The sequence below is a fragment of the Erythrolamprus reginae genome, chromosome 1 (assembly GCF_031021105.1).
Source record: "Erythrolamprus reginae isolate rEryReg1 chromosome 1, rEryReg1.hap1, whole genome shotgun sequence".
Classification (NCBI taxonomy): Eukaryota; Metazoa; Chordata; class Lepidosauria; order Squamata; family Dipsadidae; genus Erythrolamprus; species Erythrolamprus reginae.
The window spans coordinates 303,784,123-303,810,897 of NC_091950.1; the positions used below are offsets into that span (position 1 = coordinate 303,784,123).

General features: G+C 38.1%; 1 protein-coding gene across 1 annotated transcript in view; it reads left to right on the forward strand.

The window, feature by feature from the left end:
- The window catches only part of SLC35F1 (solute carrier family 35 member F1), a 238,128-nt gene that overhangs the window by 115,600 nt on the left and 95,753 nt on the right, over positions 1-26,775 (forward strand). The window contains exon 2 of the mRNA XM_070739614.1: positions 1,004-1,179. Within this exon, the coding sequence (XP_070595715.1) occupies positions 1,004-1,179 (176 nt within the window). The remainder of the gene's footprint in view (positions 1-1,003; positions 1,180-26,775) is intronic.

Below are 26,775 nucleotides of genomic sequence, written 5' to 3' on the forward strand. Positions count from 1 at the left end.
TTGGATTCATGCTCTTTTATAAGTAAAAATCAGGACTTCAGAACAGCAGAAAAACAATTGCTGCTAACCTGCCTTCCATTGAGGACCTGTATACTGCATGAGTCAAAAAGAGGGCAGTGAAAATATTTACTGACCCCTCGCATCCTGGATATAAACTGTTTCAACTCATACCCTCAAAATGTCGCTACAGAACACTGCACATCAAGACAACTTGACATAAGAACAGTTTTTTCCCAAACTGTTGCCATCACTCTGCTAAACAAATATCAAACTATTTACTAAGTCTGCACTACAGGTTTTATTATGTATTACTACCATTTTTTTCTCATCATTGCTATCACCCATTTCCTCCCACCTAGGACTGTATGACTGTAACTTGTTGCTTGTATCCTTACGATTATTATTAATATTGATTGTTTCCTCATTGCTGTGTTGTACCTCATGATTCTTGACAAATGCATCTTTTTCTTTTATGTACACGAGAGCATATGCACCAAAGACAAATTCCTTGTGTGTCCAATCACACTTTGGCCAATGAAGAATTCTATTCTATCTATTTTATCTTTAAAAAAGGAAGATTTCTTTTCCTTTTTCTCCTCGTTGCTTCTAGGGTAGGGATGTCAAACTCGATTTCATTGAAGGACACATCAGGGTTTTGTTTGACCTCAGGGGCCAGGGTGGGCATACCCAGCTTGATCTCACTCATGTTGGGAGCACCTATGGTGGCATGTGCCCTCCTGAGCTCAATTTTCAGCTGTGATGGACACTTGTGGCCCTCCTGAGCTTCATTTTTGCTGGCAGAGACACTAGGGGCCAGTCCTTTGCTGTTTCCAGGGTAGCCCCATGGGGCAGATTTAAGCAGTTCAAGGGCTGGACCAAGGCCCTGGGCCTTGAGTTTGACACCTCTGTTCTAAGGGGAACAACAAAGGGAGGGAAATAATCATTCTACCAATGGCATTTTGGCTGTTCTAACAAAATGGTTTCTCTGTCTTTTTTCTTTTAGGGAGCTCCTGCTATCTGTAGCTTTGGGGCAAGTCTTATCCCTGCTGATCTGTGGTATTAGCCTAACCAGCAAGTATTTGTCAGATGATTTTCATGCCAACACTCCTGTCTTTCAGAGCTTTCTGAACTACATTCTCTTATTTTTGGTCTACACTACAACATTAGCTGTTAGACAAGGTAAGTGGGTGGCTTATTATATCTATTCCTCGTTTTTTCCTTTTAGCCAATTTTGATCGTTACGTAACAGATTGTTCTATAATATAGCTAGAGTTGACATTTTTAAAGCAATAAAATGTTATGCTCTTTCATATAGGAAGCGGTTAATAATTACCAAGATTCAAAATCACCATTATATGTTTTGCTACCTTAAGGTTCTCTTAGAAGAAGAGACTTTTGATGAATATAACCCTTACAAGAAATTCTTATGATTTTGTAAGAGATTGCAACAGTGGTGGGTTCTAAATTAGTTTGCCACCGGTTTGTGCGCATGTGCTCTCACACATACAATGCTTTTGCACATGCACAGAAACATCCCAGGCAGGTGGGCCTAGACTCCCGCCACTGCCACTACTGGTTCTAAGAAATGGTCTGAACTGGGAGCAACCCAGTTGCTCCCAGTGGTTTGCAGATTATCTGGTTTGCAGATTATCTAAAGGACAAACAGACAGACAAACAAACAATCAAGTGATTGCTCAAGAGGTTTTCTAGAATGATACCTGAAACGATTCCTTGATTTCCAGATAAATAAGGGCAAATTTTCATTTAGACTTTAATGTGAATAAATAGAGTTCTATGTGTATAGATTTTCCTCCTTTTTCCCAACATTCTTGATGGTCTGAGGAGCACATCCAGTATAACATGGGAGTTGCAACAGAAGATGAGAAATATTGGAATTGGGAGGGGATTCTATTTTTGAGAACATTTTCAAGGCAAGCCAGGCTTTCACCTTCAGATATTTGAATCAAGCTGTTTGCTGATGAGATGCTCTTGTATCCCACCCTCCTTCTCTTTCTCTCTGTCCCTCTCCCACTCTCTCCCTCCCTTGCTCCCATTTGCCCCCTCTCTCTTATCTGTCAATCATCTCTCTCTTTCTCTCTCTCTCTCTCTCTCTCTTATCTATCTATCTATCTATCTATCTATCTATCAATCAATCAATCATATATCTATCTATCTATCTATCATCTATCTATCAATCTATCTATCATCTATCTATCTATCTATCTATCATCTATCTATCATCTATCTATCTATCTATCTATCATCTATCTATCTATCTATCTATCTATCTATCTATCTATCTATATATCTAGATATCTATCTAGATATCTATCTAGATATCTAGATATCATCTCTCTCTCTCTCTCTCTCTTTTTTTAATATGTTTTTTGTCTCTTGGAGAAATCTAAATATTTTTCTATCCACTATGATTTAAGATTAGGATTATATCACTGTGACTTTGCAATATTATTAGAGCATTACTTGATATTAATCCACATAGCTTCTGTAACCTTCTTTGTCATATTTCATACTACCATTAAGTATCCCACAAACCTCAAAAGCATCTCCTTATATATGAAGAACAGGAAGTAAGAATGAAGCATGCATGAAAACCTAGTTTCTTCTAAGACCAGTAATGCACATGAGTGCAGAACCTCAAGCCAACTGTGGCCCTTTAAAATTGTGGGTCTGGGCCCTCATAGCTAAATGATACATGACAGAAAGTAAAACATAACTACAGAAATAAAAAAAACCAGAAGAGTATGGCTAGCTGATGAGAGCTAAAAGGTTTGAAATAGCTATACTGGTCTCCCTTTATTTCTTTGTTGGTAAATTTAAATTTAACACAAAATAGTTGTCACGGAAATGACTGCCTGCAAAGGTTCCTAGATCGGGGCTGCCAAATTTTTTACTACCACCCTGTGGGTGTGGCTTATGCATTTTGTTTCAACATATTTCAGTGCAAATTGGGTGCTCTGGAGTGGAGCTCCAAATTTTGCTATCGGAACTGCGTTCCTGTAGGAGCCCATCACTGGCGCCATCCCATATTGGAGTAGATCAAGTTGCCCAGATAGACTGGTCTTACCGGAAAACACATTTACAGAAGGCATTATCTTTTTAATTATACTTAATGAAGCAATTCAAGTTAATGATATTAAATTGATCATTTATGAGTTATGTCACAGAATTCCAAGTGACTTGGAAAAAAGAACACACCAGTACATTAGAACAACCTTATGGGTTTATTTATTGAAATAATTTATAGAGCCTAAGTGATTCTGGGTAATATATAAAGATTAAACCCACAACCACTTCCAAATACAATCTTGGCACCCTGGTTAATTAACAATTCCCCCAAAGCAAAACAAAAAACAGAAACAAAAAAATCCATACTATTGGCAGAGCTTGCTTAACTTCTTGGTCCAAATACTTAATTACCCAGAATTTCCCAGGTTTTTTAATGTAATCCAAGATAAAAAATAACTATATTTTGGCAATTGACATTTATCTGCAACTGATTTTACTGCAACATAAGGAAAGAACAATGGGGTGTATAAGCAAAATGTTACCTTGCTATTTTTTGGAACTCCTTTTAATATATAAGTCCTCAGTTTAGCATTTGGCTTCTTTGAATTATTTATGTTATTCTTCCAAGAACTTGCAGATGCTGCCGTTTCTGTGTTGTCTATAAGCAATCAACGCTTCCTTTCTTACTCTGGTTAATTTCCAGTGGATAAATATTAGGCTCCATTATTTTCCTTTTGTCTGGCTCTATAACACCAATAGGATAAATTGTTATAATTGTTACAAAAATAATTTGCAATTCACATCAAATAACAAGCAGCTGTAAGAGCTTATCAGTCTTCATTTAAAAGATGATCCTTTACACTACCTAGATCTTATTGATATGGCACAGAGATGGACTTGCAGAGTTAGCAATAAGGATTTTGCTTGTTGACTAAGTGAAAAGATGGACAAAGGTGACCCCTCACATCCTGGACATAAATTATTTCAACTCCTACCCTCAAAAGTAGCTACAGAGCACTGCACACAAGACAACTAGGCACAAGAACAGTTTTTCCCGAACGCCATCACTCTACTTAACAAATAATTCCCTCAACACTGTCAAACTTCTTACTAAATCTGCACTTCTATTCTACTTTTTCCCCTCATCATTCTTATCATCCTCTTCCTCCCACTTAGGACTGTATGACTGTAACTTGTTGCTTGTATCCTAAGATTTTTATTAATATTGATTGTTTCTTCATTGCTTATTTGACCCATATGACAATCATTAAGTGTTGTACCTCATGATTCTTGACAAATGTATCTTTTTCTTTTATGTACACTGAGAGCATATGCACCAAGACAAATTCCTTGTGTATTCAATCACACTTGGCCAATAAAGAATTATCTTCTCTTCTCTTCTCTTCTCTTTCTTCTCTTCTCTTCTCTTCTCTTCCCTTCCCTTCCCTTCCATTCCATTCCATTCCATTCCATTCCATTCTATTCTATCAACTTATTACTTCCAACAAAATGGGCTAAGGCAGTAGCTTACCTCAACTCTTCCATCTAGCATTCCCCAATCTTCTTTCCCAAGCTACAAAACTGTGAAGATTGAATACCAAGGGAAATCTCTTGAAAATCCCTGCTGCTATTCACACCAGGTTAAATGGCAAGTGCCTTGAAACACAAAGCGAAAGAACCATTGCAAGATCAAGACACTATTCAAGTTGCTGTTTACCTAGGAAAGGGGTAATAAACCCTCACCCCTGGGTTGTTGTTATTTTTTGGCTCATCACTTATCCTTATGTTAATAAGTGTGTGCTAAAGATCAGAAAATCACTTTTCAGCAGATTTCCAAGCCAAATTTGGTATGGAGAAAATTCTCCATGGCTTAGCAATATGTGATCAAATGAATGCTACTTATCCATGTAGACCAGTGATGGGCTCCTATGGGTATGGTCAGGTACGCAGGACTGATAGAAAAATTTTGGTTTTTTTTCTTCTGGGCTCTGGGTATGTTTTTCCTATCACAGTAAATGAGGTTGAATGCCTATAATTTTAGAAGAGCTATGCGTGCATGTGCATACACTTTATATAGTAGATAATGTATATTTTTGTGTCCCTGTATGCAGGGGTGGGCTGCTGCCTGGATGGGGGGGGGGGCGCACAGTGGGGTAGCGGAAATGGAGCTCCACCCCAGAGCATCCAACTTGCACTGAAAGATGTTGAAAGAAAATGCATAAGCGATGCCCACAGTGTGGTAGTAAAAAATTTGGTAGCCCTTCACTGCCTGTATGTAATATGTATGTGCACATAAGGCATATACACATAGAATTAAATAGTATATTTTGGATGTTCAGTAATAGTAAGGGAAATTGTATCTCTTTAAAGCCAGGCATCCTAACCCAAACCCTTGATGTGACTGACGTCAAGTTGGCCACCATTAAGCCAGTCACATGACTTTTAAGCCACCCCCTGGTCACATGATCATCAAGCCACCCCCACCTGATCACATGGCTGGCAAGCCACACCCTCAAGCCATGCCCACAGTGTGGTAGTAAATTTTTTTGCAGCCCTTCACTAATGCAGACATATTACACATATGAAAGTATAATCTTTACTATTTGCTGTTTTATTTGATGTACGATATAAGTGAAATAACTTCATAATATTTACAATATTTATCAAATCAAGAGTCTTCTTTTGGCTCACATTTGGAGAGCTAAATGAGAATACTGAATTTCATTTTGTTTTTTATGTAACTTTCATTGCCATCATCTTGTTTTTCACTTATATTATTGACTAGAAGTGCTTTCTTTTTTGAAGAACTTTTGATTGATCCTCTAAACTTTCAGCTATTTTAATTTTAAAAAAACCAACCCTCTGTTCTTGTTGGATTACAGAGAAATCAATCCTTCCCCCCCCTCCCAAACTGGCATTTGAAGAAATCCCAGAGTGACATCTAATGTTAGTATGCCTGCTATCAGATATCTACGTGAGAACTTATAGTGAAGCAATATCCTTAGTAAGAAAATAGTATCATTTCAATTTCCTTTCCAGAGAGAGCTGTATAAAAAAGGAAAAAAGTGTTTCACACTTTCTTCAAAAGACAATAAAAAAGCCATTTATCTACCAAAGATCTTTAAGATTTCAATTCTATACAACTATTTAAGGGCATACATTTAATTCAATATTCCATTCCATTGCCCATCATCCAGTCAAAACTGAAGAAGCTTCTTGGATGGGAAGCAAAACATCTTCAAAGAAAAAACAGAAAGTCCAGTTGCCTCTTGAAAAAAGCACCTTTTGGACAACCATGACCTGGATGACTGAGAATCTCCATAGACATTTAATTTAATATGAAGAACGGTTGCAAGAACTGGGCATGGGTAGTTTAATGAAAAGAAGGACCAGGGAAGACATGGATAGCAGTGTTCCAATATCTCAGGGGTTGCCACAAAGAAGAAGGAGTTCACCTATTCTCCAAAGTACCTGAGGATAGAACAAGAAGCAATGGATGGAAGCTGAACAAGGAGAGAAGCAACTTAGAACTAAAGAGAAAGTTCCTAATAGTAAGAACAATTAATCAGTGGAATAACTTGCTTCTAGAAGTTGTGAATGCTACAACACTGGAAGTTTTTAAGAAGATGTTAGATAACCATCTGTCTGAAGTAGTGTAGGGTTTCCTGCCCATGCAGTGGGTTGGACTAGAAGACCTCCAAGGTCCCTTCCAACTCCGTTGTTATTGTTATTGTTAATACTAATTGGTGACCCTCACTTTTGTTGTGAGGCATTTTTTCCTGCTCCACTCTGCCTTTGTTTACTTATCAATGATTAATTCACCCTTGCCTTGAGGAGAATTGCATTCTGAGTTTCCTGTAGACATATTATAAGACACTATAGCTGCTCCGCTAAGCTAACTAAAAAAAACCATGTTTCCTTCTGTTTGCAAGCTCTACTTTACGTAGATATAGGGTAAAATTATAAAGTAATAAGTTTATCAATATTTAGTTTGTTTTATTTAATTTTAATTCAATTAAATTTGAATAATCTCAGGTTCAATTTAAAAACACGTCTGATTTTCAGGTTGTTTCACCAAAAAAATCTCATTTCCAAGATGTAGGTTTTCAGGTGAAGATTGAACATCATGTCCACATCACATTGTGGCTCCTAATTTTTGCTTGAAGCCACTGAAAAAGCAGCTGTGGAAAGTCAAAGTGATCTATCTTTAGAGTGAGAAGAAGATATTCTTGGTATCTAGCTAACACCTTTTTCACAGAGTGTGAAACAAACTTTCAAAAGGTTAACAAAAGTCACAACTCTGGGGAAAATCCTGGTATTGTTTCACAAGGTCTTTTTAAAGCGTCGGTTCCCATGGGAGGTTCTCATAAAAAGGTGTGTTTAAAAGCGTACTGTTTGCATCTTTCAAAGCATCAGATTGTGATACCTTTTTACCCTTCCCAGTGCAAAATTGATATTATAAAGCTATTATTTTAAATTATGCTTATAGGTGAAGAATTTGAACTTATACAGTAGAACAGACAAAAATAATTGTTTCTGTTTCTCATTATGGAAGCTAAAGGCAATATTTGTTCCTCATTGCACAACCCATATGTGGAATCCAAACACGAGATACCTCTTCTTTAGGAATGAGATTTTTTTCTCTCCTTTGTCCATCCTTTCCTCCGGTTGCTTGTCTGATTAAGAGATATAAAAGTTTAGAAAACTTTTGAGGGATCTTTGATTTGGCATGAAATGGTCACAGGCTTATGTTCTGCATGAAAGATGCTAATCGGAATCCATGCCCATTTCTTTGAATATAGGATTTCAAGGTAAATCTCATATGTTTCTGGGGGCTTTGTGATTAGAATGCTAACTCTGCCCATTGCTAACTCTTCCCATTGCCAGGAGATCGATCTTGACCGTCTCAAGATTGATTCGCCCTTCGGTCCTTCTGTGGTTTGTCCCAACAATCTGCATGAGGCAGATTGTTAGGACAATATATTGATACTGTAAACTACTCAAACATTGTTGTATACCAACACTATGAGCTGATATATAAGTCTAAGTTCTAAGTGATATTGCTATATCTAGAAACAACAATGATGCTTCATTCCATCTTGAGGGACTTTGGAAAAAAGATGGAGAAATTTATTACTTCTGTTGTTATGCTTGAGACTACCCTCACAAAATTAAGGTACCCTTGCAGAATATCTCAGCACTGAAAACTACTAAAAAAAATGTTGCTTAGAAGGTTTTATACACATAGAGGAACCTGAAACAGATTTTAGTGCTGAAGGTTTGTCTTATGATTCATATTGAGAAAATAAATATTTCATTTCATTTTAAGGTATCATTTGATAAAGAACAATTTCAAATTATATCTTGTGAAATTGAAAAGCTAATTACGTGCAACTTAAATGCTAAGGAGAAGGTTAGAGCTTTGTGTCATCACAGAATTGTGTAATTTTGTTGTCCAATCAACTCTGAGTTTTCACAATAATGCTGTTATTGCAGACCAGAGGTTCTACAGGTTTTGCATCCTTAACTATAACAAAACAGTGTAAATGCTTATCAGTGGAATGGATTCAAAGATATAGAGGATCATTAGATGTAATAACATCTAATAAGAACATATACAGCTGCGATTTTGTTTTAACCACAAATTCAAGAGATCTAAAAAAAATTGCCCTTCATATCTTCTATTTCCTGCAACAAAGGAAGGGGAAATTTAAACTGAATAATGAGAATAAGAACAGGGCAGTATAATCAGTACAAGTGAACTCTCTGAACAAAACAGAAATTATAGTAAATATTGAAATATGGCAAAGTAAAATATACCCTGTAAGATTTTTAGTTCTTATTAAAAGGGGAGCGTTTGTTGGGGCACTCCTCAGGCTCCTCCTCCCTTCACACTAATTGTCATTCCAGGAAAAACAAAAACAAAAACTTGAAGATATTCAGCTTATAAGGAAATCAGTTGCATACAATTGTACAAGCGCAGAGTCTCTCCTGCAAAGGGCTACATCAGGATAAAACTGCCTGAAAGAATCTACTGTTATTTCTTGGGAACAGAGCCAGTTAAGACTCTTGTTATGAAGGATGCAGTTTGAGTAATAAATGAAAAGGGCTACAAATCATAATTGTGTCCCAAATATCAGAGATAGAAAACACTAGTAGGAAAGCTCCTACAAAAAAAAGGAAAGATCCAAGCCACCAGATGTAGGAAACATCTGGTGGCTTGTCACTCTGGAGTTTATCTGGGGAGAATTTGAGCCTTGTATGCATTGTCTCCCACCTCAAATTTTCTTTTCTTTTTTTGGTTTTCTATTTCCTTTCCTTGTGTGTCTTTGTCTTTTATTTTACCCTACGTTTCATTTTAGGATTTTTTGGTCTTAGCAAATTTTGGAGAGCATCAGTTTGAAAAACTGGTATTCTTCTTGATTACTGATAGCCTTCTGAATCCAAGTCAAAAGGTAACACTACCTGTGTCTTGACTCAGAGCCATCTCCTCCTGTTAGGTGGTGCCGAGGGAGAGGATGATGAGGTTCCATTCTTAAGAGAAATCAGTGGAGCCTGGGCCAACAGCAAAGGTTCCTATTCTATGGAGCAGGACTCCAGAGATATGCATGGCATCGTTTATATCAGTCTTGTATATTTTTCTTTATTTGTTCATTTGTCCAATACACAAATACATAGGAAGAAAAATAGACATGTAGTAATATATATAAGGGTAAAGTGAACTTAGAGGAGAGGATATATGAAAGAAAGAAAATATATATGATAAGTGAGAGAAAGGAAAGACAATTGGACAGGGGACAAAAGGCACACCAGTGCACTTATGTACGCCCCTGATTAGCATCTGATTAACAGAGAGTGCCTGGGCAAATCTTTGCAGATTTCTTGGCAAGATTTTTCAGGTGTGGTTTGCCATTACCTCCTTTCTGGGATAAGAGAGAGAGTAACTTTCCCAAGGTTATCCAGCTTGTTTGTGCCTAAGAACTAGAACTCATGGGCTCCCAGTTTCTAACCCTTTTTCATTGGCATCCTTCAGTCTCGAAAGACCATGGTATCATACTCTGGATTTCCCAGAGTTTCTAACCCAGGGCTTTAACTAATGCACCAAATTGGCTCTCACACGAGTACTTCTATTGGATTTTGGATTGATGGATGTGTTAAGACCTTGGATTGGACTTTGAATTGTACCCAGAAGGTCTCTTGGAGCCATTGCAGCTAATAAAGCAAAGGAATTACATGGGTGTAAAATGTGAAATATATCTTAGATTTCAACCAGAGAAGAAGAAGTTGATCAGTATTTATTTATTTTTATTTATTATTTATATTTGTATGCCACCCACTCCAATAGGACTCAGGGTGACTAACAATAATTACTAAAAACAGTAAAAATACAACAATGCCTATCGGTTTCCGGTCACAATTCAAAGTGTTGGAAATGAGCTTTAAAGCCCTACATGGCCTTGGACCAGAATACATCTGGAATCGCCTTCTACTGCACGAATCCCAGCGGTTGATAAGGTCCCACAGAGTTGGCCTTCTCCGGGTCCAACAATATCGTTTGGCGGGCCCGAAGAGCCTTCTCTGTGGCGGCCCTGGCCCTCTGGAATCAACTCCCCACAGAGATTAGAACGCCCCCCACCCTCCTTGTCTTTTGCAAATTACTCAAGACCCACCTTTATCGCCAGGCATGGGGGAACTGAGACATCCTCCCCCAGGCTTTTATATTTTATGTTTGGTATGTATATGTTGTATGGTTTTAAATTGTTGGGGTTTTAGATATGTTTTATTTTAATATTAGATTTGTTTCACTGTTATATTGTTTCTATTACTGTAGTGAGCCACCCCAAGTCTTCGGAGAGGGGTGGCATACAAATCTAATAAATAATAATAATAATAATAATAATAATAATAATAAGATAGCAATATTATTAAAATACATGAGGAATAAACTAAAAACACAGTCATTCTTAATGACTGTACATTTATATCATTTCTATAAGATCAGATAATTTCTATAAGAAAAAATAGGTATTTGGTTTTTATGTTTGTTATCTTTCAGGAGTTATTTAAACTGGGAGCTACAGAAATACTTGTAATAAATTTTAAGTAACCAAATGTTTTTGGTGGTGCTGGGGCAATGATGTACTTATGAGAAATATTTATTTATCAATGTATCCTCCATCTCTCTACCAACAATTTTTTTAAAAAAGAAAAGACATTCGGACCAACTAGCTAGTTTTCAAAAATGAATAATCCATTTTAAGTTTTCATCAGGATTTCATTTTATTTTGCCAGACACTTTGTATGCAATAAATACATTTTTACAGAAAGGGTGTGTATAATCTTTCACAGTTTGAATTTTTTAAAGTATGCATTTGCCATCCAAATCTTTAGAAAACAGATGTTTTTATGTACTTTGATATAAAAAGATTGTACATTTTTTCTCTTCTAATAGAAATGATATAAATAAGCTGATCACCTCCCCTTATTAGATTGAAATCTAAGATATGCTTCTAGAGGTGGGTTCCTCCCAGTTTGGACTGGTTCTATGGAACTGGTAGTAACTTGGTGGCGTGGGTCGCTGGAACTAGCCAGTTCTCTCATGGAGAAGCTCATTCATCTTGTGCAGAAGCTTTTTAAAGTACTGTGCACAATCATTGCACAACATGCATGCCCATGAGCAAACCAGCAGTGGGAGAAACCAGAACCAAGCCCTGTATGCTTCACATGAAAAGTGAAACATCCATGTAACTCTACTGTTTTATGAGCTGCAATGACTCCCAGAGGATTTCTAGGTACAATTTGAAGTGCTAGTGATCACTAATATAGCCCTACGTGGCCAAAGGTCAAGTTATCTGTGGGCTGACCTACCTCTAATTGTCTCTGCTCTGCTCATGCTACTAGATCCATCAGACTGTTCCAGGTTCCTTCTAATGATCTGATCATTGTCATCTAATGGGGCCCAGGAGATGTGTCTTCCATGTCACAGCACTTGCCCTCTGGCACAGCATTCCTGCTGAGATGCTAATAACCACGACCTTGTTAGCTTTTTTGGAAAGTCTTGAAAAATGGCTCTTCCCAATGGTACTGAGACCAGGATATTAGGTGAACTTGACCTGCATAGTTGAAGGAGATTGAATGTTTTGAGAGCTCTCTTCTTTGAGCACATAGTATTGTTTGGATGGTTTTGTTAGGTTTTTAAAAAAATGTTACATTTGACTCAGTGTTAATATACTGTTTTCTGCCCAAAATCATGAGAGTGAAATGAGTAGCTGTATAAATTGTATAAATAAATAATATTCCTTTTCAGTTGAAATGGAATGTTCAGTATGCTGATATACTATGCTTATTTACTACAAATTAAAAACACAAATGATGTAATCAGTTCAATAAAAATGAAGATTATACAGAACAAAGACCTCAAGCAGCTAATGTCACATTTGGCTTTGTATTGGACATTGTGGTTAACATCCTGTAGCATTTATTTATTATTAGAGTTGAAAGGGACCTTACAGGTCATCAAGTTCAACCCCCTGTCTGAGCAGGAAATCCTACATCACCCCAGCCAAATGGCAGTCCAATCTCTAGTGTCCAAAGTTGGGGAGTCCACAACTTCCGCTGGCAGGCCGTTCCACTGGTTGATCACTCTCACTGTCAGGAAATTCTTTCTTATCTCCAGGTTGAATCTTTCCTTGGTCAGTTTCCAACCGTTGTTCCTTGTCCGGCCCTCTGGTGCCCTGGAAAACAGTGTGTCCCCCTCCTCTCTGTGGCAACCCCTCAAGTACCTATATACAGCTATCATGTCCCCCCTAGCCCTTCTTTTTACTAGACTATCCATGCCCAGTTCCAGCAACCTTTCCTCGTATGACCTGGTCTCTAGTCCCTTTTTTCATTTTAGTTGCTCTTTTCTGCACCCTCTCTAGAGTCTCTCTACCTTTTTTGAAGTGTGGTGACCAGAACTGGATGCAATACTCCTTTATAAATTTATAAGCATCTCTACCTTAGATTTTTCTTATACGATCACTAAAATGGGTTTGGAAAACTCTGATGTCGTTTTATTATGAATTGCATTAAATTACATATTAATTGAGAACTGGGTGTCCCCAAAAGTGAAGATAGCTATGAGGGGAAAGGGATTACAGTATACAGTATTTTAAAAAAGAACATTGGGCAATCCTAGAAGCACATAATCTAAGATCCTCCAAATGTTTTGGGTAAGAGTCCTCCAAAGTTATTATCAGATCGTAATTTTGTGAGAAGAAAATTGTTCAATGCATCACTGGAAAGGAATTAGCTCCTCTTAATTAAATGGAAATGAAATGAAATGAAACTTAGGTTTTGAAGATCTGGGAGTGAAGCTTCTGGGTACATCATTGAAATACCAAGTAATGCTTTTGGTTTTGGAAAAGTGGTTCTGAGTTAATCTAGCAGAACATCTGAACTAATGAGACTTGGGCTGCTGTCCCATATTTACAGAGAGAAAGTTCATAGGGGCCCTTGGGACTGACATCTATGCAAACATGAACAGGATTGGCTGTTAGTTAAAATATCAGCAGAAACAGTTGTAGCCTTGCCCTTGTTATTTGATAGAAATTCAGCCAACTGACATTTCCCAAGGCAACTGGCTTCACAGTTGAAGGAAATTGCAACTGTGTGGTTTAAGTAGTTCTTCAGCAGCAGAGCCACAGCTTGGATTTTGGCACGTAAATAAGGGGATTAATGGAAGAAACACCAATCTATACACTCTCTTATCCTGAAGGAGGAATGTTTGAAGTCATTCATACATTATTGTTGATATGCCTGAGTTATACTGGAACAAAGTTGGTCATATTATAAAATCAAGGTTGGTGACATCTGATGTGCAGTTAATCAATTTTTCTCCTTTTGCAATATGGTGTCTTCCAGATATTTTGGATTACAACTTCTATCTGTCTCTGGGCCCATAGTTAATATGTCTGGGAGAAAGATATTTGGAGGGCGGCTTCTAGAATGCCAAGCTTTCTGTGTAGTGGAGGCTCATATATTTTATTTGTTTTTTTATTTGCTTGTTTGATTGATTTATATGCCGATTTATATGCCACAGATACCCTGTGAAAAGATTTCCTTTGTCTCAGCTGAGGAAAAAAAGAAAAGGCTTAATGGGATTCTTTTAAGTTGTGATCTTCCTTATTTTCCACACATTGAACATAAAGACATTCCCTTTGATATAAGTTTGGTATCCTATTAAAAGGTCATATGAATGAAGATCACACATAAACCATCATTTTGTGCACAGATTTGCTGGCAGAAGAGAAATGATTCTCTCCTTTGATTGGAACAAAGGGGAAAGCACCAGTCTCCAAACTAGGCAACTTTAAGACTTGTGGACTTCAACTCCCAGAATTCCCCTGAAGACATAGTCTTAAAAGTACCAGATTTGAAGACTCTAACATAAGGGTGTCTGATTGCAGCCCATGAGCCAGATGTGTCATGCCTACCCCGGTTTAGCAAAGTGGGGATAAGTCACAATATGTCAGGTGACACTGTGAACGTGACACCCCTTCCTTAGCTGTATAGCTATAATCTCTCCATGTTATTGGGGAGCTAAGACACACACACCAATCCTTCAGTGTTACAATTCTTCTCTCTTATCAGACTCCTAAGGTGGCTCAGCCAGCGGTGGTATTCAGGAAGAACAAGGACCCTTAAGGAAAAATTTAGAAATGTATCTAGAATTTGGGTTTCAAAATTTTTCTTCAGGCAACAATCAGAGAAATATTTGGAGCTTGGGACACTATTGTCAAATGTAGCACAGATAGGTAGCTGGATACTTTCCAAGTGACAGACCATATAAAGACAGTGAGCAATTAAAATGAGCAATTAAAATGTCTTTTTGGACCCTAAACTGAAGTAAACAGGAAGATTTTTTTTTTAAAAAAAAGTCATCATGGCTTACTTTTTCATTAGATTTATTTTGTTTGATTCATTACCATCAAAATGATGGTAACTCTTAGTGACCATATAGATGTCCAAGAAAACCTGTTCTTAACTTGGTCCTTCACATTGCCCAACAATGCTCCTATTGCCATTGTCTATCCAATGTGTTAGGAATTTTCTCTTTCCTTCCACCTTTCCCAGCAATAGGGACTTCTCAAGGAGTTATGTTTTCCACCTCCAGCATCTTCATATAAATCACTGTTGCTCAAAATAGGTATCTACTTGTTTTACCTGGGCAACTAGGATGATCTGCAGCCTTTGAGTAATGATACGGAGGAGTATATACGCTTAGTCTACGTGCTGGCACCATTTCCTCATTTCTTCCAGAAATACATCCCTTGTAGTATAGCAAGATTTGGCAGTAGAGGTGTGTATGTGTGTGTGTTGTTTGAGAGAGAGAGAGAGAGAGAGAGAGAGAGAGAGAGAGAGAGAGAGATTTTTATAGAAGATCACTTGTGCCTTCTAAAAATGGAAATTATTTTATTTATTTATTTATTTATTTATTTAGTGATATTTTATTTATTAGATTTGTATGCCGCCCCTCTCTGTAGACTCGGGGCGGCTAACAACAGTAAAAAGACAATATGAATAAATCTAATATTAAAGGTAATGTAAGAAACCCCAATTTAAGAAACCAATCATACATACAGACATACCATGCATAAATTTTATAAGCCTAGGGGGAAGGGAATATCTCAGTTCCCCCATGCCTGACGACAGAGGTAGATTTTAAGGAGCTTACGAAAGGCAAGGAGGGTGGGGGCCACTCTGATATCTGGGGGGAGTTGGTTCCAGAGGGTCGGGGCCGCCACAGAGAAGGTTCTTCCCCTGGGTCCCGCCAAACGACATTGTTTAGTCAACGGGACCCGGAGAAGGCCAACTCTGTGGGACCTAACTGGTCGTTGGGATTCGTGTCCTCTACCATCATTTGAAAAGTTAGATCTCATCTCCTTCCTTCCGTTGTTGCTTGAAAAATGGAATTCTTTGTGGCACAATGTACACATTGTTTCTGTTCAACGCAGAGATGGATTCCTCCCGGTTTGGATCAGTTCTATAGAACCAGTAGTAACTTGGCAGCCTGGGTTGCTGCAACTCGCAGTGACCCAGGCCTGCCATGCTCCCGAACTGACACTCTCAGCGGTGCCATAGGTACCGCCATCTTGTCTTTTGCTTCTGTGCATGTGCAGGAGCTGTGTTTTTAGCACTGTGTATGCACGCATGCACCCACATCCACGTGACATGCCACTGAGCAAACCAGTAGTGAAGAAAACCAGAACCCACCCTTAATTCAACGTCTGCTTAAGACAGTATGTGCAAAACATACATTATGTCTGGCCTATGGTTCTCTTACTCAACATGAAAGAAGGCAGTGTTAGCTGTTGAATAGCCATCGTGAGTTAACTAGATAAGTTTGATCTTTTTCTTCTTTTCCATTATTTGGGAGTATGAATATTATTGAAGTCGGAAGGGTTTATATTAAGCAAACAGGCATAAAATTATAGAACTGCTGTAATGAGATACCCTTGGTAGGAATTAAGAGCTGGGAAGGGGGGGGAAAGCTGCAAGAAAAAGTCTATATTGCATTTATAGTTGAATCAATAAGTCAATAAGATCACAAGGGAAGTTCCTGATTGAGATTTAACAAAACAAAAATACATTTCACAATTTACAGGGGTGCTGTACAATCACTGTAAAGATTCTCTAAGTAACATCGTTTATAGTATGTAACCTTTTAACAATTGTGATTGAGGGCTCATCAGTCAGCCACCTCCAAATTACTTCCCCCACCCTTCCTGTTCACTTATCTACCTTGGTTTTCATTTTCAGAACATAAATTGCTTCAAGAAAGCTTTCAAGCTTGGCTATAAATTGTACCATCACACCTTTATTGGAGTGTAATAAGAGAAGCAGAAAAGAACATTTTAACAAACGAATTGAATCTCCTGAAGAACTTTAGCAGAACTTTAGAAGAACTTCAGGAAAGAGTGTCTCTCCTCTGAGCCTCTTGGGCTGGAAAGGTTTGCTGCAAGATAATCAACTTTCTCCTCTCCAAATACCTCAGAGCTTCATATTCAGTCAGTCCCGGTCAGTGTGGACAAAGTTAAAAGGCCATAGGATCTGCAGTACAATACATCAGGTTCCTGGACTCCTCTGAAAGCCTCTTTTGTGCAGTTCAAAAAGCAAGTGCCATTGAATATTTAACTTTTTCCTAAGGCTAAGCAGCCACAGATCAGGAAAGCAAGCTCATCTCTATAAATAAGTAACATAAAAGCCGCATGGATTTATTTTTTTCCATTAATATACCACTCGGGACTTTACACAGGCATATATGCATGCAACAAACCAGGGATGTGTTCCAACTTGCCTCACTGCCGGTTCGCTTCCTCCCGCGCAACTTGAGCACACAAGCACATGCGCAGTGCAAAAAAACCCAAAATATTTTTTTTTTAAATGCTGAAAACAAAATGGCAATGCATGTGCAGTACTGGGAACTTAGTTCTGCACATGCACAGAAGAAAAAATTGAAAAAAAGATGGCAGCGCCCACAGACTAGCACTGCAGGCCTAGCAGGCCTCCCTGAAGTCTCCAGAGGCCAGAAACAGCTTGTTTCCTCACTTCTGGTATGCCCAGGAGATCATTTTCTTTGCCCTCCCCAGGCTACAGAGGCTTTCTTGGAGCCTGGAAGGGGTAAAAATGGTCTCCCCCTTCCTCAGAGGCTCTCTGGAGGCCAGAAACACCCCGTTTCCAAACTTCTGGTGGGCCCTGTATGCCCCTTAGTCTGTTTTTTCCTTCCCCAGGCTCCAGAGGCTTTCTTGGAGCCTGTGAGGGTGAAAATGGCCTCCCCCATCCCCTGGAGGTCCTCTGGAGGCTGGAAATGCCCTCCCAGAGCCTCTGTGTGAGCCCTGTACTTACCTGGCATCCCAAACGGACTGCATGGAGACTTCTGGGAGGGAAGGGATGACATGGGCAGGACCAACCAAAAATCAGCTGGCCGGCATGCACATGCACGCTGGAGCTGAACTAGGGCAGTGGCTCAATGCCCACAGATATGGCTCCGCATGCCACCTGTGGCACATGTGCCATAGATTCTCCATCATGGGTATAGAAACATAGAAGACTGACGGCAGAAAAAGACCTCATGGTCCATCTAGTCTGCCCTTATACTATTTTCTGTATTTTATCTTAGGATGGATATATGTTTATCCTAGGCATATTTAAATTCAGTTACTGTGGATTTACCAACCACGTCTGCTGGAAGTTTGTTCCAAAGATCTACTACTCTTTCAGTAAAATAATATTTTCTCATGTTGCTTTTGATCTTTCCCCCAACTAACTTCAGATTGTGTCCCCTTGTTCTTGTGTTCACTTTCCTATTAAAAACACTTCCCTCCTGGACCTTATTTAACCCTTTGACATATTTAAATGTATAGGAGGATGCAACTGCATAGTCCAGTATTTTTCCACACAGGGTAGGGGCACTTGTTTCACAAGAACTGTAACAATCAACACCCTCAGAAGAACTGCCATTTGCTTGTGTAAATAGACAAGTCAACCGATCTGTTTCTGTGTGATGACCTTGAAAGAATATTTATGCTCATCACATTTGCTACCATGTCATTTCTTGGTACATAAATACAAATCAACAGTATCTCTTCCATTTGGTGCCTGCAGTCTTTCATCAGAGTATGATGAAAGGCTGAATCGAGTTTCTTTCAAAATCCCAAGTATTGAATGTTCACTTTTATTCATTTTTTTTAAATGTGCGTGTTTTAAAATATATAACTACTAGGTTATTTAGCATTATTTAAAGCATGTACATAATCAGTGCAACATGCTGCATTCCAAATTCAAATGTATTCCACAAATCAAGAGGAAATATTACTTAATTTCACTGTTTGATGAGGATTCTGCTTTAAGGAACTGAATAGTCCTTAATGATTTTTGGTGCCGCTTCTATTTAAAGCTGAAAGTGAAAATAGTCATGAAGCAGCTTGGGTTTCTTTAAAAAAATCATTAGCTGGGAAATGTTAAGGCAATGTTATTCTTTAAAATTTTGGGGTTGTTGTAGATTAGCAAGCAAACTAAGGATTTTGAGACAAGATAACTGAGTGGATTGAACAATCCAGAGTGGACAGCAGAGCGCTGACAGTTTGAAATTGATCACCAGGGATGATCTCGGAAAATATTTTTTGAATCCAACTCAGTTCTTGGAAACATGAGTGAAAGCAAAACTCAAGGTTGTTTTGTGTATGTGTGTGTGTGTGTGTGTGTGTGTGTGTGTTTTAGCACAGTGCCTTATTGATGTCCTTTTGACAGTTGCTGCAGAAATGGCCTGGCTCCTCCACATTCTCTAATAAATACAAAGGATTAGTTATTCTGATGCATTCTATAAAGAGTACCTAATCTGTTAAAGTAAGACAGTGATGAAAATCATGTTCATGTGTTTATACATTTAAAAAAGGGGGGAATGCCCCACTGGTGCGTTGCTCCTGGTTCAGCCCAGTTCTAAGAACCAATACCGCTAGTGGTGAGAGGCTCCGCCCACCCACCCAGGATGCTTGCACCCATGTGGGCATGCACACAAACCAGTAGTAAAAGGGTTTAGAACCCACGATGCATGTGTTAATCTACAGCTAGAATAATTACCACATAGAACAACTCTTAGTTTGACCAATTCTCTATAAGTGTCATGTATACCGTTTGTCAATAGATTATTTAACAGTTATATGATCACAACAGTCTGTAATTTACAATTGTTTGTTTGGATATTAATGCATAAATAAAAGTTCATAATCATACTATTTATGTTTTCAGCCAGACCACCTTATTTAGAAACATAGAAACATAGAAGATTCACGGCAGGAAAAGACCTCATGGTCCATCTAGTCTGCCCTTATACTATTTCCTGTATTTTATCTTAGGATGGATATATGTTTATCCCAGGCATGTTTAAATTCAGTTACTTTGGATTTACCAACCACGTCTGCTGGAAGTTTGTTCCAAGGATCTACTAGTCTTTCAGTAAAATAATATTTTATCATGTTGCTTTTGATCTTTCACCCAACTAATCTCAGATTATGTCCCCTTGTTCTTGTGTTCACTTCCCTATTAAAAACACTTCCCTCCTGAACCTTATTTAACCCTTTAACATATTTAAATGTTTCTATCATGTCCTCCCCTTTTCCTTCTGTCCTGCAGACTATGTCTACTTTTAAAAGGACACCACAGGAAATAAAATTATATTTAGTTGCTGTGGCTACCATTCTACTAGATTCCCAAAGGCTTGAGCAAATGACATCCCAGAAACATTGAAGTAAAAGCATTATCAGCCTTTTAAAAAGAAAAAAAAACTTATTTTTTTAAGGAACATATAGGCAGCACCTCCAAGTATTTGGGATTGGAGAAGGCCATGCTTTCCCCACCCCTAAATATTTTTGTAAAGAGTTGTGTCTTTATGGACTTTTGGGAGCCAATGAAATGGTGGATCCAGGATGCCTGAAGAGGGGGGAGAGCATGTTAGAGAATAACAGTGGGACAGAGAAGAGATCAGAACATAAACGCTGGTATTGGGTTTCTGATGGAGCTTTTTTGAGTAATGATAATTGTGGGGCGTCTGGAAAGGAGAGATAGATCCTGAAATTCATATTTTTATTAGCTTGAGGTGAAATAGGGCATTAGGCACATCAAACAGGGAGCTGCAATTATTGCTATCTTTTGTTGCAATCATAGGAATTGCTGCAATAGCAGTCTGCCTTCCCATGAAAGCTTGTGACGGCTGACAATTGGATTAAATTGTAATATTGTTACTTGGAGATTTATGATTTGATGATTCCATTTGCCCTTGAAAGATGGTAAACCTATTATTTTTCTAATTCGCCATGATTCTGATTTAAGGCCCTTTTCTTTCCTGTGATGTGGGGGGGGGGATTAATGCTAAAAGACAATTTATTTCTGTGAGAGGGCTTGGCTGAATGTGTAAATCTGTACTTCCAGCAAGTTGTGAACATTCTCTGGTGATGTATCGTTGCTTATGTAAAAACAAATAGGAAACCTTTTTCCCATATAACCTAATGATGCTTTCCATTTAGAGGCCTTTAGGGAATGGAGATGGAGAGAGAAGCAGAAGTGAGCTGCTGGGAGTTTGCAGGGGTTCGGGAGAACTTCTAGCTAAATTTCTGTGCAGTTTGGAGAATTGCCAAATCCAGCTCCTGGCTGGCCCCACCCATCCCACTCCGCCCCTCCCAGGAGTCTCCATGTGGCCCATGTTGGATGCAGTTAAGTGCAGGGCATGTGGCTCAGGGAGGGTGAAAAACAGGCCTACCGTAAGTTTTGGGGAAACTGGAAACAGGTATTTTTCCAGCCTCCACAGGGCCTCTGGAGCGTGAGGAGGCTGTTTTTGCCCTCCTGGAACCTAGAGGAAAGCCCTCGGAGCCTGGAGACGGCGCATCCCCCACACTGTGGTGCAGGAGGCTGACCAGGCCATACCCTCCATGGCCATGCCCACCCAGCAACTGAGCAAAGAAACCCTTCCTAAAACTTTTGAAACCCACCCATGGAGAGAAGCCCAGGAATAGATAGACAGAACGTAAAGGCTAGCATGAGATGAACAAGACACCTGCCTCCTATCGCTGAGTAACAGAGATGCGAAGTTATTGGATGAGTATAAAGTCATGCATGGGATAGAAAAGGTGGATGGAGAAAAAATATTTTCTCTATCACACAATACTAGGATGAGGGGGCATTCCCTAAAGCTCATGGATAAGAAAATGAGGACAAATAAAGGGAAATACTTCTTCACCCAGAGGGTCATTGGTTTATGGAATTCACTTCCAGAAAAAATAATGACAGCTGTCAGCCTGGATAGCTTCAAGGCAGAATTAGACAGATTCATGGATGCCAAATGTATCGGTGGTTATTGAAACGGATGTCCAAGTGCCGCCTCTATGTTGTTTGAGGCAGGCAGGATTCCCTTGGGTACCATTTGTTGGGGGTCAAGGGAAAGGGAGGGTTTTGCCTTCTCTTTCTGCTCAAGATGTCCATGTACAATTGGTGGGCCACTGTGTGACACAGAATGATGGACTCGATGGGCTTTGGCCCGATTCAGCATGGCTCTTCTTATGTTCTTATGAGGCTGGCAATGTACATGAAATAAAAATTTGAACATAAAATAAAGAAGAAAAGACAAAAAGAAGTAAAAATTAGAAAAAGTGCAAGAAAAATATTTAAGAAATATAGAAAAGTAGAACAAAAACAAAGCATTGCTTCTGATATTCTTCACAGCAGTTTTAGGTACATCTATATTTTAATCTCTCTTTCTCTGAAATCACATCATAATATTCTTTCTATATTCTATCCTATCTAATCATCAAAACCAAAAACCACAAGTTCCTTTTAATTTTTACGCGAAATGTCCATAAAAGGATTCCAATCACTAATAAATGTCGATAATGCTTCAAACCAAAGTAGTTAGTTTATCCATGTCAGCAAAACCTATTAATTTAACAAATCATTCCTCAAATCTTTCCATCTTTGTACATATACAAATTTTTCCACTGATATCATATATTGAAATAATCTTCCATGGATTTTTCATAACCTAAGAGGACAAGTTCTGTATTCAATTGAATATCAATCTTTAAAAACCTCTGTATCAAATGTGCAGCATGTATTTGGATCCAGATTTTAAAAGCCTTGTAAAATGTCCACACGTAACAAAATGTCCCTTCATATTCTCACCATACATACGAAATGTGTTCAGATCATTTTATAAAAATTCTCTTTGAGATCATACAATTTGAACCTATTCTTCTTCTGCTTTTATTTCAACAAAGGTGTATAAATTTTAGCAATTACATGTTCATTTTCATTACACAAGTGCTCTTCAAATTCTGTCTCACTTTGCGCCCAGTGGTAGGATTCAAATTTTTTTACTGCCAGTTCTGTGGGTGTAGCTTGGTAGGGCATAGCAGGGGAAGGATACTGTAAAATCTCCATTTTCACCCCCACTCTAAGAGAAGGTTACTGCAAAATCCCCATTTCCTCCTGATCAGCTGGGACTTGGGAGGCAGAGAATAGATGGGGGCACAGCCAGTCAGAAGTGGTATTTACCAGTTCTCCAAACTGCTCAAAATTTCTGCTACTGATTCTCCAGAACTGGTCAGAACCTGCTAAAACCCACTTTTCTTTATGCCACATCATAAATCTTTTTGCCTACTTTGCCAACTGTCCAACTTTCTTGATTTAATCTTAAATTCTAATGATAGTTTTTCAATAGCTCTCAGTACATTAACCATAGTTTCTCTTCTATAATATGCTTCTTGAGTCGAGAACCATAAAGCCATTTTCAGACCCAACTTGAGTTTATATCAATTCAATAAAAAGGTTTTTAAATTTGATGGTAGCATAAATACCTATTGCCATCCAAACTTCAGAACATGATCTTTAAGAGTATCTTGTTTCTCAGCAACAACCATTCTTTCTTTCTGACCAAACTACAAGCAGCAAAATATAATTTCAAATCTGGTAAACCAATTCATAAACCCAGCCCTCTTTCCCATGCAAGTTGCAATGCTTTATATGTAACTCATGTTTTTCCCATTTGCCACATAAATCTTTCTGTCATCATTTAAATGATATATATTATTTTAATATATTAAACCAATATTGCCTGAAACAAAAACACCATTGTTGGAAAAACATTATTTTTTATCAATGGCAACAATTTTAATTTTTCCCATCATAACATGACATTCTTAATTTCATTCCACATTTTAACATAATCATTTTGAAATGACATATAATTCCTATTTTTCATATTGATACTTTTTTTTCCAATTTAAAAACTAATTTTCTCCATCTGTTTTGATCTTCTAATTTCATATTTTTGTATTCAGATTATTAATCTTAAAACTTACTAACATGTTAAAGTGCTTTAATTTTCCCATTAATTTTCTAATTAGATGAGGCTGCCTTAAGCAGGGGCTGGTTAACTAATCGGATCCATTTTTCTTGACAGATAGTTGTACCCAATAAGCTTTGTCTTCACTGAGTAATTGATCTGGCACACATTTTTGAAAATCAATGTATGGTCTCCTATTCTCATTTCAGTTCTACATCCACCACTTAATCTCCTTTTACTGCAAAACAGTTCCACTCTTGATATCTTGCAAATGTAGCAAAAAAAAAAGTCCCTTGAATTATAATATAGTAGATACTCCAAGGCAGGGGTCCCCAAACTTTTTACACAGGGGGCCAGTTCACTGTCCCTCGGACTGTTGGAGGGCCGGGCTATTAAAAAAACTATGAACAAATCCCTATGCACACTGCACATACCTTGTTTTAAAGTAAAAAACATACTATTTAGAGGGGGGAGAAGGTCTGAAATTCATATATGTTTATATTATATGTTTATATGTTTATATATGTTTATATTTTGTTTTTAATTTTCTTTTGTTGACATCTGATTGGCTATACAAGGTTTTCTTGGCTTATGAAAAATGTATAAAGAAAGAAGGAAGCACTTTGGCATAATGGTTAATAAGTTAGAAATATAATTGGTGTTGCACTTTTTGACGGAACATTAAGGAGGAAATTTAATTAAAAGAAAATGAATGTAACTGACAAAATTAGAAAAAAAACCTTTTGCAACTTTTTTGATGATTGATATTAGTTACTAACAAAATACTGCATTTTATTCATGGGAAATTAGATGGTACACTGTGTTGTTTGAATGTATGTTGAGAATTTTTTTAAAAAAAATTACCCCCCCCCCAAAAACAGTCCTTCCTTCCTCTCTCCCTCCATACATTTCATTCTTCCTTCCTTCCTTTCTTCCTTGTTTCCTCCATTTCTCCTTCCTTCCTTCCTTCCTTCCTTCCCTCCTTCCTTCCTCTCCACTTCTTCTTCCCTCCCTCTCTTTCCCTTTTCTTTCTTTCTCTCTCTATTTTCCCTGTGCTCTTGTCACTCACCGGCGGGCCGGATAAATGGCCTCAGTGGGCCGCATGTGGCCCGCAGGCCGTAGTTTGGGGACCGCTGCTCCAAGGCATAAAGATGTGTGTTTTGGAGGCACATACAATGTGAAACAACCTGTGAAAACTAAGATGACAGTGATGGAAATCAATAGGATGATTTAGGTATTTGAATTTTTTCTTCCCATTGTCCACTTTGGGCTCCTTAGAGATAATAGCTGACTTTTCCACCAGTTTCTATTTCTGACCAATCTCCTTTTTTAACCAGTTCTGAAATGGCAAATTAGTGCCAATCATTCTGATTTCCTTTCAAAACTGACTGCTCCTTGAACCAGTCAATTAGGCAGACAAGCTGAAGGCGCATGTCAGCTGGAGATATAATGATGGATTACAAATTACCAAAAAGAGGGAAACAAACTAGTTTACATGCGTGGAACTTCTTTGCTCTCTGCTCTTAACTTTGACTCAACAAGCGGAAATTTTGAGTAGTTCAGAGAACCAGTAAGTACCATCTCTGCTTTATCACTATATTGATTAACAACAAAAACTCTAGTCCCAATTGCCATTGTTAACTAACTGAGGATGCCTTTGGTTTGTTATATAGAAATACTAAAGGAGATACTGTAAATCACAGTACTTTATGACTTTTTCAGGCAGAATCTAGCAACTGATAACATGACCCTACTATACTCTGACCCAATGCCTCTAGATTCTACATTCCCTATAAAGGATCCAAGCTTGCTTCTTTCTACTAATAGTAGCATCAGCAATGTTCTTGTCAAGTTTTTTCAGAAGAGGCTTGTGGTTGCCTCCTTCCTAGGGCTGAGAGTGACTGGCCCAATGTCACCCAACCGGCACAATCTGTATAGTGGGACTAGAACTCACCATTTCCCATTTTCTTACCCAATCACCTTAACCATGACACCAATCTGGCTCTCATTTTCAATCTCAACCATATCTTTAATCATTCAATTAAACTCCCACCCTATAAAATTGCTCTGTATTGTTATATTTCTTACACTTCCGTTGTTGTGATGAAAAATACAGACAGCTGCGAATTGTTTCTTTTTCTTACAAGTCTCAGTGATATATTTCACAACTTAGCAATATAAGGCAAAAAATACACGGGGCATGACTTTGCTATTAAAAGATGTTTTTATTACTTGTGAAATTTCAAATATAGTCGAGAACACAGTCACCCAGGCTGTGTCTCTAGTATGTCCATATGCCTTTGTTACTCTGTTCAGACAGACTTGCTAGACTTTTTGCTAACAGATTGAAAAGCAGGTTATCTTGAAATATTAACCTCGAGTTTGGATGATTAGAGTTGTTTATGATGACAGAGGTACTGTTTGTTATGGTTGATTCTATCTCAAAGGGTCATTGATTTTTAGGTTTTTAATCTGTGTTGGAGAAAACACTCTGAAGGGTTTTTTTTCTGTATAATTTTCTCCCCTTTTTGTCTGCGTTCTTCAGTTTTGCTTTTGCCCTCCTGAATTGTGGATATGATAGTCCCTCTGTTAGTCTTCCAAAGAATGGAATGAGAGAATAGTGAACATTGAATTTACATGTGTAATGCCTCCATCTCATGAAAATTGCCATTGGTCCTTCAGAATAGGAATGTGTTTGTGCCAGTCTATTTTTTTTTCCTGAATGGATCTTGCATGTGGATGCTATGACAAATGCATTGGTTGAATCCACATGGTGGGCAAAACATAGGAGCCTGAGAGAGGATCGCACAGGCCATTCCAAGCCTAACAAGTAATGTGTGAAATATATTGCTAGCTCACCGTCCATTTAGGTTAGA